Below are 10,743 nucleotides of genomic sequence, written 5' to 3'. Positions count from 1 at the left end.
ATTTAGGACAACATACAGTAGGGTGTAAGGAAATGTTCACTCAGTTGTTTATAAATACATTCATGGCATAAGTAAAAAGGGAGAAAATATAGTGTAACAAATCATACACTGACATATTGTTAATATATCAGAAATTGCAAGTTTTTGATAGGATCATGAAGATAATGAGAAGGCAGCAACACAGGAGCAATGCCAAAAATATTTGGTATTTCTCCTTGGCATTGCGTACTAACATTGCGTACATATTTTATGATGCCTGTTTCAATTCAGTGACTGTAAATGAATAATGTGGAATGATGCAGTTTTATGCAGCATTTCCACAAAATCATGGTACATTTAAAAGCACCTGGGCACCTACACATCACGTGTTCTGCCTTGAACACCAGTTTCTTTGAAACATTCACGCATTATTTTGTACAATTTGTACCACAAACATTGTCCTAACCTTAGAGAATAAATTCTTGTGAAGTTTTTGCTGATACAAAGTACTAATGAACACATTTTCAAAAAATATTTATTAGAGTCAAAGAATTCCCCAATGTGTAAAAGACCCCTTAGGTCACAAATAAGAATTGTTCTCTAATCTGCACTTAAGTAGTAGAAGCTTGTCCATTTAGAAGAACTCATTGATTTAGGCTTTGGACAAGCAATCAGAAGGAGTGAACTGATTGTCTAGTAAGGTATTGATTTGTTTATTTATTGAGAGGTCACCAGAATGGACAGAAAGTTCAAAAGATTTTAATTTGGCAGGCCAATGCTTTGCTTCTTGCAGATTCTGCAAACATTTTAAAGAGAAGAGCACATTATACAGCGTGGCTTGTTTGAATGGAACACATTCCTTAAGAATAAAACATCTTGGATTGTGGGATATTTTCAAATTAAGAACTAAATTATCGAAATTTACATAATAATAAGTATAAATAAGCAAGTCTCCATATTTCTTTTCAGGTTTATGAACCAAGAACATTATTATACAAAGTTTGTCAAATCTGTATACATATTGACTGCGGAAAAGAAATGCTTTAACTTACTGCGGTTATTCAGTAATATAAATCTTTTTATACTCTAATATCTATTTAAACTATATCATATTATCCTTTCTGTTGCTTTTTTAATTTACATGCATTTTTTTCAATTATGCTATAACAAACAGTCTATATTTTATTTGCTTTAACGTTTCATTACCAATTATTTTTTAAATAAATATCCGGAAAACCCCTAATTTCCCCGTTCTCATGCTGTCGTTAACTTGTCGAAAACGCTTTGATAATCACGACAGTCGAATCGCTTTACGTACACCACCGGCAGTGTTTTGAAGTATGTAATTGTCCTTGTAAAGATGCGCCGAACATGTGAGTGTTATGTGTTATTTTCCTCTAAATAAAAGCGTCAGCAGGTGACTGACTATATTATGATTGGATGTGTAATAACTGTTTTCTCTGGATAACTGGTTTAAAAATATATTATTTACGGGGCTACCATAGCAGCGTTGAAGCTACACGTTTCTGACACTTAGCAGTAAGTTGTATTAAATGTTAACTTTATAACTGCTTCTATAAATAAGCTGCAGAATTGTCAAGTTATGCGAACAGATGCCAACCGACAACATTGAACATTGATCTTTACATATATTTATTGCTCTGGATTTCGCTCTGGATTTCGCTCTTTAATTTTTTTTTATAGTTGGGGATAAATGGTGATTAACGTTCTGGTATATTATCAATCAATCAATCAAATTTTATTTGTATAGCACATTTCAGCAGCAAGGCATTTCAAAGTGCTTTACATAATTAAAATAAAAACAGCATGTGACATTGAATGAAGAGTGAGAAAGGGAAATAAAAAAAGAAAAACAAAAATTAAAACGGATAGAAACGTAAACATCAAAACCCACACTCTAATCCTAATTCAGCCATAAACAAATCTAAACAGGTGGGTTTTAAATTGAGATTTAAAGGCACCCAGTGTTTCAGCTGTTTTACAGTTTTCTGGAAGTTTGTTCCAAATTTGTGGTGCGTAGAAGCTGAATGCTGCTTCTCCTCGTCTGGTTCTGGGGATGCAGAGCAGACCAAAACCAGAAGATCTGAGGGGTCTAGACGGTTGGTACAGCAATAACAGATCTTTAATGTATTGTGGTGACAAACCGTTCAGTGATTTATAAACTAACATCAGTATTTTAAAGTCTATTCTCTGAGCTACAGGGAGCCAGTGTAGGGACTTTAAAGCTGGTGTTATGTGCTCTATCTTCCTGGTTTTAGTGAGAACGTGAGCAGCAGCTTCTGGATCAGCTGCAGCTGATTGATTGATTTATTAGTCAGACCTGTGAAGACGCTGTTGCAGTAATCAATGCGGCTAAAGATAAACGCATGGATTAGTTTCTCTAGATTGTGTTGAGACATCAGTCCTCTACTCCTAGAGATGTTCTTCAGGTGATAGAAGGCCGACTATCAATATCAGATTTCTTAAAATATCAAATTAAAACGCTATTATTTGCTTTTCCTTCTACAGATTTGCATAAATGTATTAACACTACTGACTAAGAAGCGTAAAGAAATTACGCTGTGAGGACTTGGTGTAATCTGTTGTCAGCGCTATAGTTTTTAGGGGAATTGTTGATAAAGCAAAAAATAAAAAAATAACTGAATAAATGCACTTAAAGGTTGTATTTATATAACTTCTCTGTGAGTTTCAATTCAGTTTAAACTTGAGAGACAAATCCACACTGACAAATTATCAGAGAAAAATAATACATAGACAATAAACATGTATGCAAAATATATTTAATAAAATTAATAAAAAATAAAATCTACAATCACTGAAGGACTCAGTTCACAAACAGACACCCTAGGCTGGATGAAAAGCATAAACTACTCGCAGTAAGATTTGGGTGCTAAGCTGTTCACTGAACCATTCAGGCGTTTCATAAAACTCAACATGAACTTTCTCCACAGTGCTTTAAAAGTCGAAACACCTGCTATCACAAACACCTCATTAGCACTGGCCCCTCTGGGTATTTTAAGGAAGATTCTCAACGCATCATTTTATGTAACATCAAGTTTCTGCATGCTACATTCTTTGCTAGATGACCACAAGGGGGCAGCATAGAGAGAATCTATCTATCATATGTAGAGGCTGATGAAAGATTTTTCTCCTTCACAGATATCACGTACTGAAAGTTGCTGCTCCAGGCTGAGACATCTGCATTAAGACCACACGATGGCGTCTCGTTTCCTCAAGCTCTCGGTGCTTCTCCAGAAGTACCGGGCTCCGTTGCTCATCGCGAGCTGTGGAGGAGTCTTCGCAGCCAACATGTTCTACCACGTTTTCCCCGATTCGTCCTACCGTCAGCTCTATCAAGCCTGGCATAAAGGAGAGCCGGTGGTGTTGTCGGAAAAGCTGGAAAGTGTCTTTCAGCAGGTAGCTTTGCTTGATTTCTGTTGTTTCAATCAGATTTACAGTCAAACAAAAAATCAAACAGTAACTCTCTCATGGGGTTACTGTAGTCTGGGGTGCAGCTACGTTCTTTCTCAGGTGTATGTGGACACATCAATAGCATCTCTGTACACCTGTAACTGCAGCACGCAGTTGTAAAACAGACAACAGTCACTTGTCATTTTAGTAGTAACTTAATCTAATCTGCATATTTACAAGCCTTCTCTTGATGGATTGAAATATCTCTCTTTCTGTCTGTCAGCCACTTTGAAAAGCTTTTTTGTCCCTTTTCCACTATGGCCTCTTCCATGGCCATAATCTGCCATTATGGAATATGAACTTCAATCAATATTAAGAAATGATTGACTTTAAAAAGCTCATATCTCTTGCTGAAAAGTTACTTGCAAGTTAGATTTCTTATGTCAGGTGACATTTGCATGAGCAGCTAGGCCACAATTACTTGATAAGATTTTGTGTTTTTGCAGTGAAACACTTCCCTCCCAGTGAATTCTCAACTAAAAATAATTTTTCCACCATTTATTGCCCCTTCTAGCTCAGTGCCCCTATGCCTTGCATAGTGCATATCCACTTTTTGCGGCGCTGACTGTAGTTGTTTTTAATAATTTCGTCATTCTTAGGTCCTGAAGGACTTCGGTGTCAGCTCAGCCAAGAACTTCTCCGCTTTCGCCTCCTTCGGGTTCCACCCGGTTGGTGCCGGTGTTCCGTGGCTTCCTGCTGGCGCCCAAATCGGCATCCCAGCCAACTTTAACAGCACCACAGACGATCCGAGCGGAATAACCAACCGCAACATCTTCATCAGCGGGAAAACGGTGGACTGGAGCAGCGAGGCCGGCTCTGCTCTGAAGGAGGCGCTGGTGTTCTCCGGGGAGGCGCAGAAGTTCGCCATCGCTCGGGAGGTGGCCCGCTTACAATCCGGGGGTCCGGTCCTGACAGCCGTCGTTGCTCCGTTCTGCCTGGGCGGGATTTGGGTGTACAGCGTGGTGCTGAAGCAGGTGTTCGGCTTGCATGGCGGCCCCGTGCTGATGCGTGGGGCAGTGAACATTGTGGCGCTGGGAATCGGGGCCGTTTCTTACTTCCTCACCTCTGACGCTCTCAGCCAGTGGATTGACTACAGCGCAGACAAACATGCAGCGGGAGTGTCTCGGGAGTACGCCAGAGGAGGAGTGGAGTTTTATGATAAAATCCTGTCCAGAAACAAGATGCTGCGCTCACTGATGGGACAGAAAGGCGAGGAGATGTACGCGCCCAGTGGAAACCTGTTTCCTGCTCATGTCCTTCAGCTGAAGCACACGCCTTACACCTCCAGGAGAGAAGGCATCCTTGCTCTGATGAAAGAACAGAAAGCATAAAACGAACCATAAAGCTACAAAGCTCTTACCAGCAGGCAGATATTTCTAACAGAAATATGCCTTTCTGCATCTGTTGAATATTTAATTTTTTGTCATTAAAAGATAGAATTCAAGGTGTCAGATATGTGACTTTGTGACTCTTATCCAATAAAAACATGTGGTTGATTCTGAATTCAGCTGACATTTGCTGCTTTAATGCTGAGGCGCCACAGTGAAAAAATATCAACGACCCTTGAACTTTTTCACATTTTGACCACGAACTTCTGTATATTTAGATGGGATTTCATGTGATGGTCCAGCAGAAGTAGCAAATAAATAATTGTGAAGTTGAAGAGAAATTGTACATTTCTAATTTAGTTGGTTTTCCAATGAAATATCTGAGAAGTTTGCATACCTATTTTGTCCCCCTTCAATTAAAACTTTCTAGAATCATCTTCTTTTCCCCTGTCTTGATTCCATAATAGCAAAAGTTCAGTCAGTTTGCATGGAGAGCATCTGTGAACAGAAATGTTTCAAAGTTTTGCCACAAATTCTTTATATCTGAACTTCCCCACAATGCGTACTCCACCATGCATCAATGTGGAAATGATGTGTTGTATTGTTTAGCTACCACACATAATATTTTATATGTAGGCCAAAAAGTTTAATTTTAGTCTCATCTAATCAGAGCACTTTCTTATATGCTTGCTGAATTCCAGGTTGTTTGTGGCAATCAGTGCATCACAGGCCATCATAGAGGCAGACCGGGCAAACAACAATGCAAGCACACACTAAATTGATGGTACAATAGAAAGACCGGTTAACCAAAAAAAACATTTGTCAGGAATGTGGTAGGAAAGTTTAAAAACCTTAAGTTGTTGAGTTTAGCCTGAGATTTTTGATGGAATAACTGTTGGAATAGTGCAGGTTTCAGATAAATGGCGCCCTCTGCTGGCGGGAAATAACCAAAACAGGTGAGTATTTTGCATGTCGTAGGCGAGAGCATAAGGTGTTATTTAACATAAAACGGGACTCATTGAACATTATCTATTGTCCAGTATTTTTTAATGTTATATATCTGCTACTGCTAGATTTTGCAGACGTATTAAAATACAATAAATCATGCTTACAGCCAGTTAAAATGGCACTATCTTCATTTCAGCAAAGTAAAATCAAACGATGCAGAAGTGTGCCACATCTAGAGTCAGTCTTATTTCCACAGGATCCTACAGGGAAACAACAGCTTGTTGTTGCTAAGAGCTGGTAGAGAATGTGAAACAGCCTCATCTGTGGTTACAATATCTTGTATGCTGTGTAAATATTCAGTGAAAGGCAAAAGAAAACCTTTTTCAAGTGAGGAAACAAAGTATTGAATCAGATATCTGTGATGCCATGATAATTACTCATCTATTTCAGATTGCATGGAAAACTGATATCTATTCCCTGCAGGTCAAGGAGAAAAACACACAAAGGATCTCTAATTTTGTACAACCAAACTAAACTGCTGCAATCTTCAGCTCAGTGACTCAGACCTCTTCATCCAGCACTTGTATTTCCCCCAGGTCATCCGTCTGCGCATTAACAAGGTTCAGATATGCTGTTTAATTACATCTTCAATCCAACTCCCTGTGGACTGAACTAAATATAGACACGCATAATTAGGTTGCAGATAGAAACTGTATTTTTACCCCACTGCTCTTTGGAGTCAAGACAAATGAAGTGCAAATCCAGACTGTGTGTTTTTATATATACTGTATATACTGCTCGTTCAAAACTGGGTCTGATTTTTCACAGATCAGACCCAGCAGTGGTGACTGGTAAGAGATTGTGGTGGGATCTGACATTTTTTGATATTAGATCAAGAAATGATCTAATATCAAGATCATTTCTTGATATTATATCAAGAAATGTTACTGAAATCCACCGAGTAAACTTATTTATATGCTCAACTACTTATTATTAGGCTACAAAATTCAAGTGTTTTGTGTTCTCTTATGTTTTTCTTAAATCCCAATAGTATTTAGACTTGTTGGTTATGATTGGTTCTTTACCACCCAAGCAGTGACTGGATGAAAACAAACAGCCGATGTGTGAAAGAGACATAAAATTTCCCACCTTTTTTGCCCTAAAGGCATTCCATACATGAGGAGCAGGAACGTCAGAGTGGAGTGTGTGTCAGACATCTATATAGAGACCTAGAGTGAGATATAAACACTCATCACCACAAATTATTATTGTTGGTTTGCATAAACATCACATCAGTTTCACTGCACAATCTTGGTGGCACAAAGACAATAACACAGACATTAAATTTTTCATTACACTTCATGCACTACAATTTGAAATCACAACAAAATACATTAGATCTGACAAAATGCGAAAAAAGACCGAGATGTATGAATATTTTGCTGTTCATTAAAAAAAAGCTACAAAAGGTTAAACCAATCAAATGTTTTATTCATTTATTGTTTGATGTTTTTGCTCCAACTTATTGTTTTGGTGTGGGATGAAGTGCGGAAAAAAATAAAAAATAGAGCAGTAGCTGAATTGACAAAGTTGAACTGTCATGTTCACTTTATCATTTCTCTGACTACAAAGTGTCCTTTAGCCGCGCAGATCATCAACACTGGCTTCATTGTCTTGTTCTCGCCACTCCGCTTCATCAGTGCACGTTATGGTATGCCAGACAGAGCTGTCTGTACAATGGATCCATTGTTTGCTGTAGTGGAACAAGTAGCTTGTCTTTTCATGCCACTTGAGGTCAGTACAACCCACATTACCGTTCTCACAGCATCCAGCAGCACCCGTTTGCAGTGTTCATGAATGACTGTGCTACTGGTTGTCTTTCAATAGACGGTCAAGAGCATAAAATATATAAAATGAATGAAGTAACTTTTAAAGAGATTTTTAAAAAATATATATGTGTATTGTCTCAAATACTGATTTATTATAACAAAATGGATTCTGTAATTTATCAACAGAGGTTTTTATAAATAAAAATCCAGTCTATTTGCATCAGCTTACTGTACTATAAATGTCATAATTCTGTATTGCCAGTCAAAAATATTTGCATTTAATTGATACTTTCAATGACTATACACTTATAACTTTATGCTATCATACACTAAAATACATAGTTTTATTTTAGCCTATTTTATCCCCTCTTTAAACAATTTTTTTTAAAGCAAAACACTGAGGTTGAAAATTAGATTTAACAAAAGTCAGTTGCGTACATTCACTCACGTCTTTACATTCTATTATTCAACACAAAGATATAGAAAAAGTAACAATTGATTAACAAATCTAGAAATGATTAGAATATTTTTATTTATTAGCAGTCCTCATACACTAAGCCTTTGTCATTAAATCAACAACACTTTCTTCTGTCCTGTAGTCATTTTCAAACTCTGAATATTTCACAGGGGAAATCTCCTTCAGGTCTTTCTGCTTTTGCTCTGCTTCATAGCAGATGGTGTATGATTTCCCCCCCCCATTTAAATGCGGTCACAGTCTATAGGAATCATTCATGCAAACTGGTGCAATATCTGAGATGTGAGCAGACAAAAAGACAAAAAGACAGCTCGTTCATCGTCTGGGCTTTTTTTGGTCACTGTATCTTTGTCAATGCTTCATTCTTGAAATAATTTACCTTTTATTTTTAAATAAGCCAAAATTAAGAAGAACAACTGCTAAATGTTAAGGTTTTGGACAAAGTTGTGTAATCTGACAGACAAAAACATAAAGTTTTGTGCAAATTCTGGTAATTTAAAGACTAAAGTTAAAAAAGAACAATACAAATTTAAAAAACATGATTACAAAATAAATTCAAGCAGAAGAAACACTTTTCTGTACAATTTTTTTACATACATCTTTCAACACCAAAATTTACAGTAACAAGAAGTTATGTGTAACTTCTAGTAACAAAATCTATTGTTACTGATCTTCAAATGGCACATCAAGCTCAGCAGACAGAAAATAACATTAGAACAATGAAGCTTACAGACAAACAAGAAGTCTCATTTTAACAAACTGTAGTGTGTGTGTGTGTGTCTGGCATATTTTTAATTAAAATATTAAATGATCTTCATTGAGTCAAGTTACTTGCAGTCGGTTATAATAGACAGAAATTTTAGAGGTGGGTAGAAAATACTATAATTTTAACTTTAGTAGTAACTTTAGTTATGAAAGTAATATATTTAAAGGTTTAAATACTCTATGATGTAAACATTGTAGGGAGAAGTTGGTGATTCTAGTTGCCTGGTTGTTGGGCAAAATATAACAAAATGAGGGCTGCCTCCAGGCTTTTCAATACGTCTTTTAAAAACTAATAGTTTCTCTAAAACTACGTTTACATTAGGTATGTTTACTTTGGTGCGTTTGAAATCAAACACCGCGCCTCCCGCTCCACGGCCACGCCCCAGAATCCTGTGCGGTTGCGCAATTACGTCGCAGCACCGTGCTGCTGCAAGGCAAGAGAGCAGCTGCAGAGAGAGAGAGAGAGAGAGAGAGAGAGAGAGAGCGATCAGGGATCGCTGACAACAACGGGCTGGCTCATGCTGGAAAAGTCAGAAACGCAACATTTTCTCTCTCTGTGATCCGACAGTTTTCAACTCCAACCTTCTTCTCTTTCTGACAGCACATTGTATGTTTTCTTCGCTCGCTTTGGGACTGCATTTCTCATTCCGTCTGCCTGAAATGACTGGATAGGGACCGCGTCTAGCCAATGCTTGCTGCAGGGGCTTCTGTCTTGTGGATTATCCGTCGTCGTCGTCGCCGAGCAAGTCGTACGGTCGAGCCCGGAGGAGGCCCCGCTCTGCTGGATGGATGTGTGTGAGGCGGCGCGGTGATAATGATGCTGCTGCTCGGCTTTCATCGGCACTGGGTCAACTGATCTTGGATGTCCGGGCTACATCGCCCCCCGTACACGAACCATTTTCTCCCACAGCAACACTTTAATTCCTTAAAAACTGGACGCCCCTGGAGCAGTTTATGACGGTAAGAATGGGGACTCTTTATATTTTTCTCCTCTTAACAGTTGACGTTAGCAAACTAGCTTAGCTCTGTCACTTTTATACACCGTGCAGCTGAAATTGATAATAATGCTACATAACATTGGGGTAACAGTTCAGAAGATGCTTTTTCTATTTTAGCCCCTTTTATAAAAAAAGGAAAATGTGAAGAAAATTAAACGCATTTCAAGCTGTGACTGTTTTTGCTGCCTGCTTGTTGGCTAGCTGCTCTTTTTTTTTCTAGCCCATTCAATATTTTTGCGTTTAAAAACAGTGGCTATTGAAATGTGCGATGCATTTGAAACATGCATTGAGGCGTTAAAACCCGTCCGTGCACCATTGTGTTGACATGCCTATTTATTTATTTGTTTTTATCCTATAAAGGAGTCAACTCATTCATTGGGCAGTGTACAATAAGCCCCTTTAAAGACGAGTCCAGTTAGCTTTCAGTGCGGCTTTTTCGCCACCATTGCAACATTTTTTATTTTTATTTTACCGTCTGTCAGAAAATGCGAAACAGAGTTTGGTTGCTTGTTGGTGAGAAACTGATGAAACAAGGCTTTACATTCTAGAAACGTCACACCACTCCGCCTGCGTGGATAATCTGCTTACAGAGAGCCTGCTTTCAGCGTGGCTTTGCATTAATAATCGTTATTTTTGGTTGAATCGGCCTGCTGGATGGGAGGTTGTTTTATTATGGATGGTAAAGGTCTGCTGTGATGAGGCGTCCTCCTTTTTTTTTTCCTACGATGACGTAATCCTCCACCATCCGTGCCACATCTTTCGGGTCGCAGTTGGTTCCTCCGCCGCCTGCTGCTAGGATCATATGGACCCTGCTCAGTCCCGTTTGTCTCGCCCGTCTCTCTATCTGTGGCCCAGTCGAAGTGCATGAATGACTATGAATTTGCATCGCATTTCACTTTGAATGGAGCACCTCATCGGGACCAGAGAGT

At 38.5% G+C, this 10,743-nt stretch overlaps 2 protein-coding genes across 2 annotated transcripts in view; both read left to right on the top strand.

Annotated features, from left to right (window-relative positions):
* The first annotated feature begins 1,224 nt into the window (after positions 1 to 1,224).
* Positions 1,225 to 5,234, top strand: tmem177 (transmembrane protein 177). Its single transcript, XM_008402535.2, has 3 exons — positions 1,225 to 1,352; positions 3,160 to 3,417; positions 4,071 to 5,234. Exons 2-3 carry the CDS (start codon positions 3,217 to 3,219, stop codon positions 4,800 to 4,802), a joined length of 933 nt encoding a protein of 310 aa, XP_008400757.2. The 5' UTR covers positions 1,225 to 1,352; positions 3,160 to 3,216; the 3' UTR covers positions 4,803 to 5,234.
* A 4,040-nt stretch (positions 5,235 to 9,274) lies between these two features.
* The window catches only part of ptpn4a (protein tyrosine phosphatase non-receptor type 4a), an 84,710-nt gene continuing 83,241 nt past the window's right edge, over positions 9,275 to 10,743 (top strand). Inside the window, exon 1 of the mRNA XM_008402567.3 lies at positions 9,275 to 9,776. The gene's annotated coding sequence lies outside the window, so the exon portion shown is untranslated. The remainder of the gene's footprint in view (positions 9,777 to 10,743) is intronic.

This window comes from Poecilia reticulata, chromosome 2 (genome assembly GCF_904066995.2).
Source record: "Poecilia reticulata chromosome 2, P_reticulata-male-v2, whole genome shotgun sequence".
Lineage (NCBI taxonomy): Eukaryota > Metazoa > Chordata > Actinopteri > Cyprinodontiformes > Poeciliidae > Poecilia > Poecilia reticulata.
The sequence above is the reverse complement of the archived record's forward strand: the minus strand, read 5'-3'. Positions and strand labels throughout refer to the sequence as shown.